The sequence below is a fragment of the Carassius auratus genome, chromosome 11 (assembly GCF_003368295.1).
Source record: "Carassius auratus strain Wakin chromosome 11, ASM336829v1, whole genome shotgun sequence".
Taxonomy (NCBI): domain Eukaryota; kingdom Metazoa; phylum Chordata; class Actinopteri; order Cypriniformes; family Cyprinidae; genus Carassius; species Carassius auratus.
Genome location: NC_039253.1, coordinates 1,145,474 through 1,163,933, shown reverse-complemented (window position 1 = coordinate 1,163,933; position 18,460 = coordinate 1,145,474). Strand labels below are relative to the sequence as shown.

The 18,460-nt window shown below is 34.5% G+C and overlaps 1 protein-coding gene across 1 annotated transcript; it reads left to right on the top strand.

Moving 5' to 3' along the window:
* The first annotated feature begins 1,966 nt into the window (after window positions 1-1,966).
* LOC113110691 (neurturin-like) lies at window positions 1,967-18,177 on the top strand. The gene is made up of 3 exons (XM_026274828.1): window positions 1,967-3,440; window positions 14,399-14,669; window positions 15,069-18,177. The coding sequence occupies exons 2-3, from the start codon at window positions 14,426-14,428 to the stop codon at window positions 15,494-15,496; spliced, it is 672 nt and encodes a 223-aa protein (XP_026130613.1). The 5' UTR covers window positions 1,967-3,440; window positions 14,399-14,425; the 3' UTR covers window positions 15,497-18,177.
* Window positions 18,178-18,460: the final 283 nt, after the last annotated feature.

The following is an 18,460-nucleotide window of genomic DNA, read 5'->3' as shown; positions in this document are numbered from 1 at the left end:
ATCTTACGAAATTTTTCTTCCAAACTAAATGCATCCTGATTTAATAATTCTTGCATAATTTATATAGATTTTTTTATATTTGCACTACCTTTCATCTACTAATAAAACTACTTTTCTCATGGTATGCAACATATTTGATCATATTTAAATACAAATTTTGATAATTCCTCTGGTTTTTTTCACAGAAAGTGTGAAAAAGTGTGCAGATTCCAGTCATTACTGCAATTAAGATTTTTTTTTTTTTACTAATTTAATAAAAAAATTAATTATTATCTGCTTATTAGTGATTTAGAAATCGTACATACTAAATATGAAAAATAGTAAAAAATAAAATAAAGTAACATAATAAATATGAAAAAAAATTTAAGTCCTAAAAAAAAGATTGAATTTGATTTTGAACCTTAGACTTTTATCATGGGCTATTTTTGTATTCACTTTTTTTAACATAAGATAACTTGGAAAAGAACATAACTTGAATAACTTGAATGTACAGACTTTGTCACTTCCTGTTCATTTACCTGTAATACAACAGGATGTAATGCTGCTTAATTTTCACACTGGTATTTGTTAAATTAATGTATTGTTTTAATCATAAACACAGTGGTTTGTGCACTTTAAAATAATTTGACCTATGAAAACAATAATTTTTCTGCTTCAGAATTTCATGTTTAATTCAATGTGTTACAGTTTCTTTGTAATTGTTTATGAATTTAATAATTTCTGAGTTAAAATGGTTTCTACAGAATTTTTATTTATTTATTATTTTCACCATAGCACACATAGTTTTACAATTTACTGCACTTATTCATCTTCTAGTTATTTACTTATAGCCGCAGTTATAGGAAGTCTGGTATATTCATGGGAAATTCACGAGAAAAACACAACACAAAAGGACATTCTCGCATGTTCCAGATCAATGATATGGCTTCAACAGAATTTAAACATTTCCTGATAAGTTAAGGAGGATATAGGCTACACTTTTTTTTTAAGAGGAATTTCCTCATTTGTAAGTTCCTTTGGATAAAAGCATTTGCTAAGTTAATAAATGTACTGAATTTAAATTAGATGCACTGAAAAGGTGTGTTGAAGGGGTTTTAAAAATTTGATTTATGAGTATGCAATATGTAACGTGAAATAGTGAATAATTTCGGGCAGCTCTCCAAACATTACAGTTAAATCAATAGCAAAAATACACACATTGTGTGAATCCAGGATTGCTCATTAAAACCTGTTAATTTTCTGGTTTCATGTTGTTCACATGACAGCACTAAAACAAGTTATGCAACAAGTCTGCTTCACGTTACCATAATTAACTCAAATTTAATACCTAATGATATATTGGAGCTGTGAGACTTGCATATGCAATATTATAATGCAAACATAAAATATAATGTATATTACAAAGATCAAATAACATGCATTTGTTTAGTATTTTTTGTATAAAATTTCAACACTTTATATAATAGTAGTTTACTTTTTTTTTTTTTTTTTGACAGTTCAGTACCAAAGAAGACCAGTTGGAATTTGTTATGCAAATATTGTGATGATGCTATCAAGTCAAATTGAGAATTTTAAACTTTTGCGTCTTAAAAAGTGCTTGCCAAAAAAAAAAAATGCAATTTTTGAAATTACAAAGCCAAGTTTGACTTTGTTTTGCTGAATTAATTGAACTGAGAAGTGTATGATGGTCACAGACTCCCATTTTTTAGCTTCAGACTATGAATCAATAAAGGATTATATATTGATGCACTAAATAAACTAAAATGAAAACAAAAACTATATAGACATTTAAAACTAAAATGACACGAACGCACAACAATATTGCAAAAACTTTAACTATAATTAACCTGCAAGCAGAAAATATAAAAATGCAATTTTATTCAAGATATTAAAAAACATTTTGATATTTTGAGAATGATTTTGAAATACATTGTTTCATTTGCAATGCGTCTCCTAGTAAAAATGAACATATTTCCTCATGAGTTGTGAACGCCTTTAAAAGTCTGGTATGGTGTGTGTGATCTGTTCAGATTTGAAAAGTCATGTTTATTCCAGCCTTTAGGGATTTAGAACAACCCCAAACCACAATGTTTAAGGAATATCAATGCAGCTCGGCACAACAATTGAGAAATAAACAAATTAGCATGACTTTGGCAGGACTTTAGAGTTTTGTTTACATCTCTCATAGAGCGATATCCAGACTGTAGGTAAATGTCCACAGCGGACAGGGGGTGGAGCTGGTGTGTGTGGTTTAATGCCATCCGCCCTCACAATACCCCACCGCACACCCTCCCTCTCCTCCAGTCAGACAGCCCTTTCTCCAGCTCTCCAGCAGCACAGAAACTCATCTCTAACGCCACAGTGCTGCTCTCGATGTCAGACAGTCTCCTCTCGTGGAGTGGAAATCAACACTGTTTAATTCAGTTCAGTTGTCAGTGTTGCTTCAGTGCGTGGCACACCAATCCTCCGGGACACGTCAGACAGGTCCTTGACTCTGGAACCAAAATCTCCATCCGTAAGGAGGCGTGGGGCCCACTTGGCGTATTTGGAGATTAACCACTAAAGAGTGCTGGGATTCGATCAGGAGGTGTTCACGCAGAAGGACGGTTCGTGGCAACATGCGTGCGCTCCTCTCAGAGAGAGCATGATGGGATTTTGGCTTCTGTAGGGACTTGCAGTCAGCTTTTCTTCACTTTTATGAATCATTACAGAGGAATCTGTTGGATAAACATCTGTTTGAAGCTGTTTTCCAAGTGATTACTTCTTTCGGAGTTGTGTACATAAAGGATGTAAGACAAGAACCTGCACAGTAAACATTTAAAAGACTGCACATCAACAGCTGCTTATGTCAACAAGTGCTTCCAAATTCTTTAAACATATATGTGTGTGTGTGTATGTGTGTGTGTGTGTGTGTGTGTGGGTGTGTGTGTATTTTAATGAGTGATAGTTTGCAGGTCTTTTGAGATGGTTGGCATATCCTTCAATTATTCGTTTTTGTGTGAAAGTGTAATGCTGGCTGGGAGAACAGCTAATGGGTTTCTATTCGCAGCGCTCATTGTTTAAGGCTGGTTGCTCATCACCGTACACATTGAGAGGACATTTTTCTATATTTATTTTTTTCCACACTCCTTTTTTGCGGCTGGTTACTTCAACAGTGCAGATTGCGAGAACTTTATCTCCCTCTTTTCCTGTTTTGGCAAAAAGTCTCCAAAGTTGAATGCAGTATGAGGATATTTGGACATTTTTACACCTTTGGCATCCCTGGATTTCTGGAGGAATGCAGTGCGTACCCTGGACGAGCCTCTGATTTTTCATAAACAGAAACTACAGCACTCCTTTACTCTTCTAAAGAGAAAGGGTTGGAATATTGATCAATGCCATTTTTACCCAGAGGTCAGCTGAACAGACGTTCTGTGGAGTCTGGATAAGCCGGGCAGACGGTAAGAACACAGCTTAACTACAGCTTAAGAGCTGAGATTTTCTCAAACACAGTAATGGGCAAAAATCTTGAAAATAAATGCAATGAGGTGTGTGCAGCAAAGCTGTAACACGTTAACTTAGTACAATAAAAAAACAAGCTAAATAATAACAGTTACTCTTTACATTATGGTGCTTTGTTAGTGGAACTGTACATTAAGTAATGTACTCAGGGATAGGAAAAGGCTTTAGTTGCATGTACTTTTCTTGCATTTATTTTTTTAATGTTACTGAAGTAAGTACATGTAACAAGGACACTAAAAAATAAAAAAGGGATTCCAAAAAAAGCACAAAATCACACGCCATACGTTTGTGCATTCAAAACGTTTTAATTACATCTTATTTATATGAACATGCATTTTGTGTTGGCAAGAGCCACTTACAGATAGGGTTATTTGAGTTTCTTTTGCCATCAGAAGAAGCCAAACGAAAGAGAAAGTCTTCTGCATCATTCCTACTAAACATCCCCGAATCATCATCAGCTGTCCTTGCATTTACATCAGGCACAACCTGTCCTTTCACGAAAGCACTAACATGTTCTGTTCTTTCTAAAACCCAGACCCTGTGCTTTTAACACTGAATGACAAAAGACAAAGCATCTCTTCAAACCCATCTCTCAGTTGCTCTTTACACCTGGTATTAAGACTTGTCTCAAGTGGACAGATTAGACATATTAACCATTCGAACATGGTAGTGTTATGCATCTACTTATGAAAGGATCTGTTTTTTCAGTTCTGCTGAAAATCACACAAAATCTTATATTCTCCCATTTTTCATAACTTGAAGCTCACATAACATTTCTGAACATTTATGACTCTGAAAATATATTTTCAGTTCTAAAAATGCAATTGTCAGTCTTGAAATTAACGAACTGCGTCTGAACAGATCTGTATTTGGACCCCAAACAGGATTGACAATAGTATTGCGCAGCTGTGTGAACCTTAGTTTGCACAGATAGTGAACCATGTAATTGTGTGTGCACTCCTGTGGTTTCAATTCAGACTCATTACATTAATCGTTCATAGAAAAGCCCAACTGAGTCATTTAGGACTTCAACACAGCTTATACATCACTATTGTCATCATTATCTGGATAAAACAAATCTGCCAGGATACGTTTATGATGGTCTGCCAAAAGAAACACAGCTTCACCTGAATAGACGTCCCTTTAGAACACAAAACAACTACAAAATTACAAGCTCTTTCAAACAAGGGTGACCATTTCTTTAGCAACAAAAAGTAGGACATTTCTGTGAAGGATTTAGTACCAGAAGGAAAAAAAACTGGAAAATAATCTAGTGAAAGATATACTCTTTTACATCAAATCCAATAATTATCAACATCCATCTTTAATAAAACAAATCCGTTTTAAATAGTAAGTTACGATATGTAAAAGAGAGGCTAAACTAAAAATACAAAAATAATATGCTAAAATAATAAGAATAGTACTAAAGAATAGCATCTAGTTCGGACATTTAAAAAATGTGCTGAAATAGCTAGGGTGCAAGTTTGATTTTGGCACTGGTGGGGACATAACAGACAACAGACGTTTAGCCCTTGAAAATCAATACAAGTGATGTCTGACTTTGGGGGCAAAAAACAGTTACTATAGTAAAATTATTTGTGATCCACACTCCAAAGTTTCATTCTGAATCAAAAGACTCATGAACCCACTCCTAAATTCTGAACTAATGATTCACCATCCTCACATCCTCACACAGAAGTACTAATCTAAATATTGATTCCTGAATTATCATTACAGATCAGGACTCGGTGTGTGAATCATTCAATTTGCGAAGTGATTTGTGAACCTGCTCCGAAGTTCCGATACAAATCAAATTATTCAGGATCCATACTCCGAAGTTCCAATCTGAATCAAATGATTCACGATGTTCCGAAGTACCGAACTGAATCAACTGTTTCGCGAACCAACTCAGAAGTTCCAATCTGAATCAACTGTTTCGCGAACCAACTCAGAAGTTCCAATCTGAATCAACTGTTTCGCAAACCCTCTCAGAAGTTCTGATTTGAATCAAATGATTCAAGATGCAATTAAGTACCAATCTGAATTAAATGATTCATGCTCCACACTCTGATTTGAATCATCTGTTTTGAACTACTCGATTCCTTCAAAACACTTAATCATTCAGAAACGAAGAACCATGTTGATCAGAGAAGCAATGCTTGCAATATAGTCTAACAATCTTGTTTAAAATGTAACATTGTGAAAATAACATTAACATGTATTTGTATGACTGTTTAAATTCTATCTAAAATAGCGATAAAAGGAGGATAAATGAGTGTCTGATTCAATATACCTACATTGCATTTCAAAACCAGACTATCTGACCTAAAATCTTCACTTTAATAAATTCTATTGATCATATGGGCATTTCCCTTCACTAATGCCTGTCAATGATCAATAAAAGTCAGCATTAGACCTACAGTAAATCAGAAGGACAAATATAAATGTTATTACTAATTCAATTATAGTACAAAAGTTTAAATAAATGAAACAATACATCATTATTTTAATAATCCTTAATATTCTTTTATATTCAACCCAAATAATTTATAGTTCCCGCTTCCAGGGAAGGCTGCTTTTAATCAGTTGATTGATGTGGACAAATGAAAGCAATCACCTAAAGGCACTGGAGATTTTCCTGTGTGCGTTAAGGTCCATTGAGAGTTTTTAGTGTCTCCACATCTTCAAAATGTTTAAAAGACCCTTGAGAGCTTCTGAAATTCATCGTGTTAAAGACTGCAGAATGAAACATCTCATTCATGCATGTCTCATGAATGCTTCACGCATTTGCAATTCATAAACACGATCAGCACCAAGCTCTTATGTTACACTCCCATCCCCGACTGCAAAAATAAACAATGTGCTGAATTTGAGCCACTCATAATATAGCTGATAAACATCAGGGTGGTTACGTTTAATTTAAGAGGCATCTGTTCAGTTTCCATGAGTTTTATACTGTTGTTTAGTGTGTGGTGAACAAGGCCATTGAATATAATGCCAGAGATGTGAGAAAATCTAACACAGTTCTGCATATCAGAAGAAGACAAGCCGAGAGCAGCAGAGTGATTGATTTTTCCTGCTTGAAGCACCTCAACTTCTTCTGACTCTGCAGATAAAGAGAAACATCCAACCTTTGAACAGTCATTTGAGTTGGATCTCACCTCGCACTACCTAGGATGGAGGTAGAGCTTCATCAGTCTGAACAACATTGAGCAAACAATACACTAGAACATATTCATCTAAATGCTTCATTTATACATGGACTAATCATAGTATTTAAAAAGTGAGGTGTGTAATTTCTGGGTCACTAAGGTCACCAAACCCAATTGCAAAAGCAATTAAAGTTTCCCAAACACTCCTCCCACGTGCCATTGGTCAAACAAAAAGATAGTCCCACCCCAAATTTACACCACTGATTGCCAGAGATGGGCTGGTTGAGCACAATGACTTTCACCAGCACATGTAACCTGTAAACAGACATAGCTGTCTCAGCATAAGACGTTTAAGTACAATAAAGTATTTTGTTCCAGTGAAATAAAAATTGTGGTAGCTTTAAGGCCATCTATATTTGCTTTTACGTTATCTGCTAGCAAAACCTTAAAAAAATGTAACACAAAAATTATAGTATTTAATTTCTGAATATATATATATATTGATGACTCATGCTGCACTGCTTAGATTTCTGTCCAATCAGATGCTTTCTAATGAGACTGTCCCAACCCATAATAAAGCCTTCAGGCAACTATCAAGGAACATATCATAGTTCATGGCTATGATGCAACTAGAACCTATTGGTTATTTTAAAACAAAGGTAAAAAACATTCAATATGTGCTGACCATTTCCTACTGAAGCCTGCAACCTAGTTTTATTTCGGCAATATGATATTACGCTGCTTCTAGCACGTTTTACTACACTTTCAAAGGGAAATGTCCAGTAAGTGGCGCTCAAAGCATAATCTGTTTCAGATAAAACTGAACAACTTGAATCTGGTAATGTTTTACTACGATGGTTGTTGTACATACATCAGCTGTTCAGAAATAAAATGTCTGCTGAGTGGGGATAAAAAGTTAATGCTCTGTTGTGTTCAAAAGTAACGTACCACCTACACTAAACCTAACTGGTAGTGTTAACAAAAGCAAACACGAGGCACTGAAGCAACCATGCCATTTGAGCTTCTACAAGCCCTTGAGTTTTTTTTATTGTGACTAAGGTTTCACAGCAAATTCCTCCACATTGCATGTGCAATGCTGTATCAGGTGCGCTACCGAGCAAGTTTACTACATCAGCAGATCCATACATATGGAAATGTTTAGCGTCAAAATGAGTTAGTCCACAAATTATGTATTGTACAAGGAACCCGGCAAAAAATGAATTGTTTAAAAGAACATATATAACATAAACAATTTTAATTTACTGCAACTTAAATATCTGTCTTAAATATTTGTAGTAAAATTATGAATCCGAAAAGGTGTACTGTTCTTTTTGATAATAAAAGCATCTCTGATATTGTAATTATGGATGAAGTATATGTAGTGCACATCTCTGCCAAAAATGGGATGCAAATCTTAATTGTTTTTTTTTAATGGTTTGTTATTGACATTCATGTGCAGTTGAAATTAAACCCCTAAAGTGGTGATTGTAATATTCATTAAAATGGTAATCTATCTTAAAATTAGTTTAACATTAATAAGTGTTGTTAAATCTAAATGTATTAAAAACATTTCCAGTAATTGAAATAAAGTATAAAATATAATAAAATATAAATATTCAAATATTCATAAAAATTCAAATTAGAAGTGTGGTCTTTGCAACAAAGTGAAATCGATAACTTTCAGTTGAAATTCAAAAAGTACTAAATAAAAAAAAAAAAATTAAAGTGACATATACTTTGCAAATATTTTCATTAATTATTTCCATTGTTGCCATGAGGATTTTAAATGACAAAACCTTATATTTTATTTAGGACATAGGAGCTTGTGGATATTACAGTACAAAATATCTGAGTATATAATGACTATAGAGCAGAACTTCAGCAACCCAACAGACAGAGTCTGAATATCAAAACGTGATTAGGGGATTTCTATTTTCTCTGAAGCCTGAGAAACTAGTTCTTAGGAAAGGTGGCTCTTGGGATGCTATTGTAGCCATCTTGTCATTTCTGAGTGCCCACTTGACTAGACAATTTGCTTTTGACTGTTCTGTAAACACAGATCTGATCTGCCCAAGTCCACTTCCCTTGTAAAGAACACACATTTAGAATGCTATCCCTCCAACAGGGCGCTCAGAACAATCGTCTGTTTCCTAATAAGGAGACTGTGTGCTTAATAGTGTGATTTGTGTGGGGTGTATCCTGGCCGGAGACTGTGTCTGATGCCTGAGAATAAAACAAAGAGGCAGTTTTTATACATTTCATTTGAGGGTTATTAGTTTTGGTTTGTTTCCATGAGACTGAAACAGTAGTCTGTCTGTCACTGTTAAGTCAGTGAGTGGAAGCAGTCTCATGTAGACTTTTTCCATTTCCATTTAGTGCTGCTAAAGCCAAAATATAGATGTGCATTCTGCTTTCATAATAAAAAAGTTTCATTACTAATTATATTTGTGTGATCATAACTTGAATAAAAAAAAAAAAGTATTTGGATGCTTGATAATAATATTCATCGGCACTGATAATAATAATAATGCTAATAATAATAACAATAATACATGTTTCTTGAGCAGCAGATCAGCATATTAGAATGATTTCTGAAGGATAATATGAAATTACACTTAAAATATATTCACATAGAAAACAGTATAAATTGTAAATAATTATATTATGTCACAATATTACTGTTTTTACTCTTTCAAATAAAAACAGCTTTGGTGAGCATCAGAAACTTTTCAAAAACATAAAAAATCTTACTGACAACAATGATGGGATTGAACTTGTATTCCAGACAGAGATTATGAATCATCATTACTCACATTTGAATTTCACATTTACACACGCACACACTAACTAGTAGCCTATATTTTTTTTATGAAGACCTCCTATTAACTTCTGTTGTTCTTGAATTATGTTAATTATAATCACTATAGACAATGGTCTTTATATGGCAGAAATAGTTAGGTATATGTTATTATGCTATTTCGTTTTGTTGCACCGTGTTCTGACATAAGCATCCGCAGGCCAATGAGAGTTAAAGAGAGGGCGCCCACTATATTCCCAGCTGACCCATCTCTTTCCTCAGCTCAAAACAAATTCATTCATATACTCAAAGTGCCTTATACCTGGACCCATGAAGCTAGATCAAACAGCTAACAAATTTTGGCATTTTAAAGAGATAGTTCACCCAAAAATTAAAACTGTCATCATTCACTCACCTTCAAGTTGTTCCAAACCTGTATGAGTTTGTTTCTGCTGTTGAGTATATTATGAAAAATGTGCTCAACCAAAAAAGTTGCAGGTCCCAACAGCCTTTCATACTATTGTGTAAAAAAAAACACTTAGTCAATGTGCACCCAAAATTGTTTGGTTACTTGCATTATTCTTAATATCTTCTTTTATTGTCAACAGCAGAAAGACACTACAGTTCTGGAACAACTTGAGGATAAGTAAATGATCACCATTTTCATTTTGGGGTGAATTAACACTTTAAAATTAAAATAGATATGTCTCTTTTTAGAATTATGAAACAAAGTCCATTTACCTGCAACCATTGATGGTAATTCAAAGCGACTCTTTATTTATGTTCTGGCATGTTTTGCTGTTACTGGACCAGAAGCAGAGTGTAGTATTGCCCAGTGCAGTCTTATAACGTCTGCTCAAGCGTTTGAGTCAGTGTGGTCTGGTTTAGTTCTTAGTCTCTAGAAGACCGGTCTGGGCATTTCCTGATTTCAGCTGCTGAATTGTTTGGTTCCCCCAGCAGCTTTTCTTACAGAATCATATGGGAATGGAATCAATAACTATAATTCCTGTAAGAATTTAGGGTTTTAAAGGCAAGACAAGCAAAGACACATCCACTGGCACAAACACTTACAAGCATGTGGAGTTAATGTTGTGTCTGGTGATGTTAAATAACAAAAAATACATCTTTGTATTTATGATTTGACACATTTACATCAGAAAGAGAGATGTTTCAAGATCTCAATTTAATAATTTAGTAATTAATTAATTAATAATATAATTTATTTAATAAACCATAATTTAGTAAAATATACATTATGCATAAAAAATACAATAATTTTAATACTATTATTTGTGTGTGTGTGTGTGTACATACAGACTTATTGTTTACTAACTAAAGAACATGTTAAGTACTTGATTATAATTTCTACTGTAGTGTGTTCTTTGATACAGAATAATGTTAAAAGGACTATATTGCAAATTCATCATTACAATATCTATCTATCTATCTATCTATCTATCTATCTATCTATCTATCTATCTATCTGTCTATCTATCTATCAATGACCGTTTTAATAGAAATTACATTTAAGTATATTTGACTTTTTAACATAAATTCTTGTCACTTGTCACTACATTTTAACTATATTTTATAGATAAAAAAAGATCTACTTAAGTGCATCAAAAGCATCAGAGTTCAGCTGACTGCAGTAATAAAAATCCCTATAACTATAAAACATCTTTATTGAAATTGTAATAGGCATCTGAAAACATTACATTCAGTTCACATTTAAGTATATTCTTTTAAAGTATATTATTTCCTTAAGTTCTCTTCTAAAAATCTTTTTCATGATTACTAATGTATTAAGTTTTCATTTACTGAAGTGTAATACCTAACAAGGTAATCGTTAAATACAACTGAATAAATGTACTCTGTATTATTAATTTGATACAGAGTAATAAACCTTGGTACTGCCACTGTTCTGATTCTAGTCCGCTAACAATAAGGCTATGATATTAAAAACTTCTCACTCAGAAATAAACAAATCTGGCAGATTTAACGTGTGTTTAAGAGAGCAAAAAAAAAACTTCATGTGGATGTAGAGAAATCACTGAAGAAAACCTACTAATATACTTCTCATGTGTGCTGTGAAGTTGCCAAAGGACAAGCTTGTGATCAGTGTAACACTGCAGCTCGAGTGAAAACGCAGCCTGTTTTGCTTGGAACATCCCAGTTTATCCCCATCTGATAGATTGAAAAATAAAAGATTAAACAAGAGCGCTTTGGGAGCTTGTGGCAGTTTTTGTATGTTCTGGATACAGACGATTTGGGCCACATGACGCAGCTGGACAGTCCACACCTGTGCGCTCCGAGACCTGTGTCCGTAATGAGATCAACAGAGGAGCAGAGAAGCTGCGGATGGCCAAACCGTTTGTGCAAACATCTGTGAATGAAATATTTGGAACAACTCGGCTTGCACGAGGCCACTCGTACGTAGATGAAAGATTCTGAATACACAATCGAAGATGTTTTCATTTGGTTTGGCGTTTGTTAGTGCTGCAGTTCTGTAATTGTTGGACTGCTGTCCTTGGAACGTTTTTGAGAATAACAGTTGTGTCAAACATCAGCATCAATCATCGATGCATCTAAAAAAAAAGTCAAAGCAATAAAAACAAAAAAAGAAAAGAAAAACTGTGCTTGTTTGAAAATTATGTTAGCAATAACAATTACAAATTACATGACAAAAATTGTAGTTAGTAAATAAAACCATTACTTTACCCATTTTAGGAAACATAATCAGACTTCTATTTGAGAACTCATTCATCACATTGAATAATCTTGTATCATATTGATATTAAAATACAGTAAAAATACAGAGTAAGAAAAAATAATGCATGAAAAAAAAAACATGACATAACAACAAGGTTTCCTAAACTGAAGGAACTACAGGAGGTTTGTGAACTTAATAAAAACCAAATAATTTATTAAATCATAAAAAATGGAAAATTAATGTAAATCATTTTAAAAAAACACCAATCAAAATAAAACACTAAAAATATAATATTTTATCTGTTTTCCTGGGCATCATGTGACCAATGTCACAGAGCCGTGAACATGCAAATGTGATAATTAACTATTATGATATTTATTTTAAAATCTCAGGAGGTATGGATAACAAGGATGACAAAAAAAGTTTGGGAACCACTGCATTATATGCAAATATGCAGTAAATAATAAATAATAATTGTAATGTCTTTAAAAGACAAAAACCTAAATAGAAATACATTGAGTGTATTTCAGAGAGATGTGTTCATCAGTAGTTGCAATGTTGAAACACTTCTTAAACCTGAACTGATTTGTGTGAATCCACTGGTCGAGTGCAGTGTAGCCTCATGACTAATGTCTGCTTATTGTGTGAATTTATTTCTGAGAGTAAATAAGTGGTGAGCTGTATAAGACAGGACCATTTAAAAGATGAAAAAGAGCAGGAGAATCAATAAACTATGGCTAGTTTATTGCTACTGTAGTCTTGTAATCAATAAAAAAGTAATTGCATTTTGATTACAAATATTTTAAAATCTAATGTAATCTAATTACAAGTACTCTAGATCAATCCGAATCACAGAGTGGAATTAACATCATATAGAATTGATTTTATAAATGGAATTTGAGGAACAAAATCCACCCAAGTACATTAATTATTGCTTTCCTAAAATGTGTCAACACTGTTTCATTTTCATGTTTCATTGCATATCTTTAGTAAATCCTGACCCGCCAAAAGAGCGTTTGCGCTGCTACAAGCTAATAATAAATCTAGGTCTTCCATGGTCTCAAGTCAATCTGATCAGTGCAAAATCAAACAAACTCACACACGATGGTAAAATAATCACAGTGAGCAGAATCTGTGTGGACTTAAGAATCAAATTCTTAAGTTCAAAATCTGCTTCAGGTTTAAACTTTGTCATTTCTGCGCTTGACTGTGCTCTCCAAACCAAACTGACAAAAAAGATTTGGCTAATTCTCACACTAATGGTTGAACAAATGTTGCTTAAAAGGGTGAAAAAAAAGAACATTAATTACTTATTTATAATCAATAATGCATGTAATTTATAAAAACACAATCTACCCAAGTAGAGAAATAAGAAGCTTTTGAGTGACACAAGCTTTTCTTCTATCGTTGACATACAAATTTTTAGCATTGCCACAAGGGGCGCTATAACGGGCATTAGCATTAGCACATGACATCTTTTTTTCGACTTTTTTAAATGGGTATGTTAACCAGGGAATCTAATTTATTAATTATGTTAGACTACAAATAAGAAGCACCATGGCATGTGTCGAACTTCAGGTTGATTAGTTTGCTCAAAAATGTTGTTAAATAATGCGTACCTTCAATATACTGTCTCTATGCCAAAGATCAAGATATGTTTTCAGTGGACTTTAAGAATGTGCTTTTTGCAACATTAACAACCTCACACCCAAATTCCCAATATTTTATTCTGTAAGCTTTATACCACAAATAAAAAGGCAATATACTAATACTAATATACATAAGCCAGCTCATTCTGTCAAATGGCTTGTGTACGTCGAGCATTCAGTTTATATGGACTAAATTATAGGCCTGATTTTATCAAGGTCATTTTTCAATCAACTGAGCATTATGGGAACAATAACTAGGGTTACACTTAATTTTGATAGACAATAAGTAACTTTGCAATTACATATGAACTAACTCTAATTAGAGTATTAGCTGACTGTAGGGTTAGCATAAGTAGAGAAAGTTAACATAAACTTGCAAAGTTGGTACAAGCAGTAGAATGTCTTTTGAGGGAGCATCAACATAAAGTGTTAGCAGATATTTAGCAGATCGTCTACTAAGTGACTCCAAAACATCTTTCTCCAGTTGTAGCTTATATTCTGATGAAATGAAAATTCTATCTAATGTTTCTGACTTCACTTTTCCAAATGTGTGATGGCTTTGAGTGATGGATGTTTGGTTGTTTTGCAGGGACTCAATGCTTCTCCTCATTCTAAGATGAAGTTATGGAAGTTTGCTGCCATCGGCCTGATTCTCTGTGGTGCTGCACTTCCTCTGCTCGTCCTTAAAACCGCTCCCTCTTCCCGAGCCCCGCCCCCTCCTCCCCACCGCAGAGCTTCATCCTCATCACTTTCACCTTCATCATCTTCATTCACAACAAGCAATTCGTCTACGGTTGGGGCAGGTGGGCGGCAACGGAGGGTCAGATCAGCTGACGGAGGAAACTCTCTCGTATCAGAATGTAAGATCAAGCCCTTATGTTCTCGTGTTGTGACAGTCCTTGTTTATAGCGTAGCCTATCATTGTTTACATCAGAATGTCACCAGACGTCAGGCTAGAGTCCAACTTCACAGAAGTTCACAGAATTCCATTTGAATTGAACACTAAATACGATAACCATTGTTCCCTGAAGTTTCAATTTTAAAGTTTGTACGTTTATGCAATTGTGCTTACCAACTACAACAAACAATAATTGTTTTCAAACAGCTATTTATATGTATTTCACACTAAAATATTGACATGCTGACACGTTTTTTAGAAAACACTTAATCAGCGCCACTAAAAAAGTGGGCGTGCACAATTAAAATAAAGTTTTTGCCATGCTAAAAACTGAAATATTTAACCCTCCTTTGTTCCTCAGTCATGAAGATGTTCCAGAGCTTCACAGAGGGCGAGCTGAAGCAGGTCATTGGGACACTGGTGGAAAGAAAAGCCCGCAGAGATGCCCAGAAGAGCAAGAGGACTAAACGGGCAAAAAAGCGATCCAAACCCTGCTCGCTACAGGAGGTGGAGGTGACGGTCAGACAGCTGGGACTGGGATACGAGAGTGAAGAGACTATACTCTTCCATTACTGCAGCGGAAAGTGCACAACTAGCCGCAAAAACTATGACCTGGCGCTGGCGAAACTGAAGCACTCGCAGCTGCTAACAAGGGAACAGAAGGACAAAGCGCGCCACAGCCCCTGCTGTCGGCCCACCGCATATGAGGAGGACATCTCCTTCCTCGATAACTTCAACAAATACCACACAATCCAAGAGTTCTCGGCCAAAGCATGTGGATGTGTCTGACCTTGAGGGTCAAAACTCATCGGAGTTCTCAAAACTTTTAAAAAACATAACATTAATCAGACATTAATCTCTGAAAAAAAAACAGACCCTCGATTCGGAGAAGAAAATCTTCTGGGCTTAAAGCAGAAGAGGCGGAGCTTATATCTTGCATCGCCTTCACGAAACATACTCAGCTGACAGATTCTCCTCAGATACTTCTGCAAGTCCCGATGAAGAGAAACCAAAAATATGTTAAGCAAAAAAAATATTCTCATGTTCAGTCATTGCTAATGAGATGCTGCTGTATATCTCGTTTCTATTGCCTTCGTGGGTCGATTTCAAATAGCTTGAAATGTTGGGTGGATGCTCAGAGCTTCAATGTCGAAAACCTCTAGAAAATTCATTCAGGCTTCAGTAAACAAAGCAAGTGCACAAAGGCACACCCAATGCTGAACAAAACTTCCTCATTGTGTAACTGGGCTGTAAATGATCCCAGCAGCTCTGGAAGGTTTCATCTCTGACATTTCAAAAGGCAAGACATTCCCACAAATCAAATTCAAACAGACATTATACTAAACATCTACCTCAGCTTTGCTATAGTCAACATGGTAAAAGAAAACCCAATATTTGATCCAAATATTGACTTTTATTAAATGTTATAATAATCAAACAAAAAGTCTTCTAAAGGATGGATTTCAAAACGCTAGGTATCGCAAACTGGTTTCAAGTCGTTCCAAACACAACTATGTCACATCCTGTGAAATCTGTCAAATCCGATTGGCCAAAATATGCAGACAGGTTATGATTTTTTTGGCAAAAAAATCTGACCAAAAGTAGTATATTCCAACCTTCATAACATGATGAATTGGAATGTATAAATGGTTCAAATTCCATGCATTTATGAAACAATACTACAATGTCCAAAACAATACTACTATGCTTTTTTGGCAAATTGGTGATTTATACTCACTCGTATGCTTTCACACAATCTGCTCATGCCCAAGTGATGGTTACATTTAGGGGTTATTTACATTCATTCTTATTATTTTGCGACAAATCATACATTTTTGTACTTCACATTGTGTGAATTCATATGAAATCGCCACCTTGTAAAATAGATAGGGTTGCAGTGTCTCCACAAGGTTCTCCGAATCTTCCAGTCAGGTTCTATACAGAGAGAAATTTGTTCAATTTTTGTGCATCAATAATATCCAAATTGTGCTTTGCCCAAATTATGCTCCTAAAGTCAATTTGCACTGCTCTTCAGAGAAAAATGTATTTCATACTTCTAGATCCTTGTAAATGGACTGAACTTGAAGGCAACCTCTCGGCAGCAGCCGGTGTCAGTCTTCCCTTAGTTAACCTGACCAAATCTACTTTATTTGTGTAAATCCTATAACAGAAGAGTCTAATCCACTTTAGCTCCTGTCAAGCCTTGGCCAAAAATACAGAGAACTAAAGAGGGAAGAACCTACCTGCACAAGCATTGAATAAGTCTCTAAATAAAATCGTGTCCTGATTTTAGCTCTAAACTCCACCAAAATAATCTCAGGCATTAAACAAGCACAGATACTAGAGAAACTAACTCCTCGTTTCGACTTTCTGTAGTCAATCATGTTTGCTTTGACATGAAAAGAACTCTTTAAAATAATATTATATAATACTATACTTAGTGGATTACAAGTGCAGTAAGACACGTACACGTGATGTCAACAGACTGCGAAAGTAATTGCATGCAATATTAACTGGAAAAAGAATTTGGAATACAAATGAAATACGATGAATCGAGTGTTGAAAACACTGTCTTGTGCTCAGGAAGCAGACGAGTGTCCCTTCAAGCCACATGTAAGTCTGATCAGTTCATCAGCACTGATGTAATTACAGGAGAAGACTTAAGCCTGGCCTTTAAACTCAAAAACCATGAGCTTGCAAAGGTGTGCAGACTTTGTGCTACTATAACGACTCTTTTGATTTCATTTTGTATATATATTTTCACATACAGACAAAAAATATATAAAACCAAATAGAAGATTTATGCAATACACTAATACAGTAATGTGCATGTATATGGTTGTAAGAATCTATTAGCATGCTAAACTAGAACAATAGAATCTAATTTCACATTCATAATCCAAAACCATATGCAAAAAAAAAAAAATGTTTCATGGACGATTTTCAGCATGATATTGCTTTTATGCAATTAATAGTTCACCCAAAAAATGAAAACTCTGTCATTATTTACTCACCCTAAATGTTGTTCCACAACTGCATGACTTTCTCTCTTCTGTGGAACATAGAAGATATTTAGAATTTTTTTAGAAAATACATTTCTTGGGATATTTCTAAAATATCTTCTTCTATGATGAAAGCATTCTCATTTTCAAGTGAACTATACTTTTAACTGATATTTCAGATTAATTATGGCTATCTTTATACTGATACACCTAAAAACAGAACCATTTAAATTGACTGTTCTGCTACATTGTTACAAACAAAAATATAAGCGTCTGGTCTGATAAAAATAGCTTGCTGATGTATTTGCTGCACAGTTATACTTTTTTAGGTGAACAAATATTTCCAAATGATGTCAAGCGAAGTTAACAAAACATCAACACTCCTGTCAAATAGAAATGGTGCTGTATATCCATTCATATCTAAATCTGTCACTCTGTGGTTAATCGTATTTGTTCTTTTACTTTTTCTGGAGTAACTACAGTCTCTGAAGAGTTCATCCATATGGCCTCAGTCTCTTCCACCTGCTGCAGTGGGATGTCCTGTTAACCCACACACACACACACACACACACACACACACACACACACACAGTCTTTCAGTTTAAGCATTGTTGGACCCTGTTGACCAACTGCAATAAACATTGATGCAATGCATCTACATAACAAATTACGCATATTTATTGAAGAGTAAGTTATGGTTCATTAATTTATTTAGATGTAGAGTCACAGACTTAACAAAAACATATTTATT

Bases quoted from the DNA above. Each gene is read 5' to 3' on its own strand.
- LOC113110691 (XM_026274828.1), top strand. From the start codon at position 14,426: ATGAAGTTATGGAAGTTTGCTGCCATCGGCCTGATTCTCTGTGGTGCT. The intron at 14,670-15,068 runs GTAAGATCAAGC...TTTGTTCCTCAG, and splicing joins AAACTCTCTCGTATCAGAAT to TCATGAAGATGTTCCAGAGC.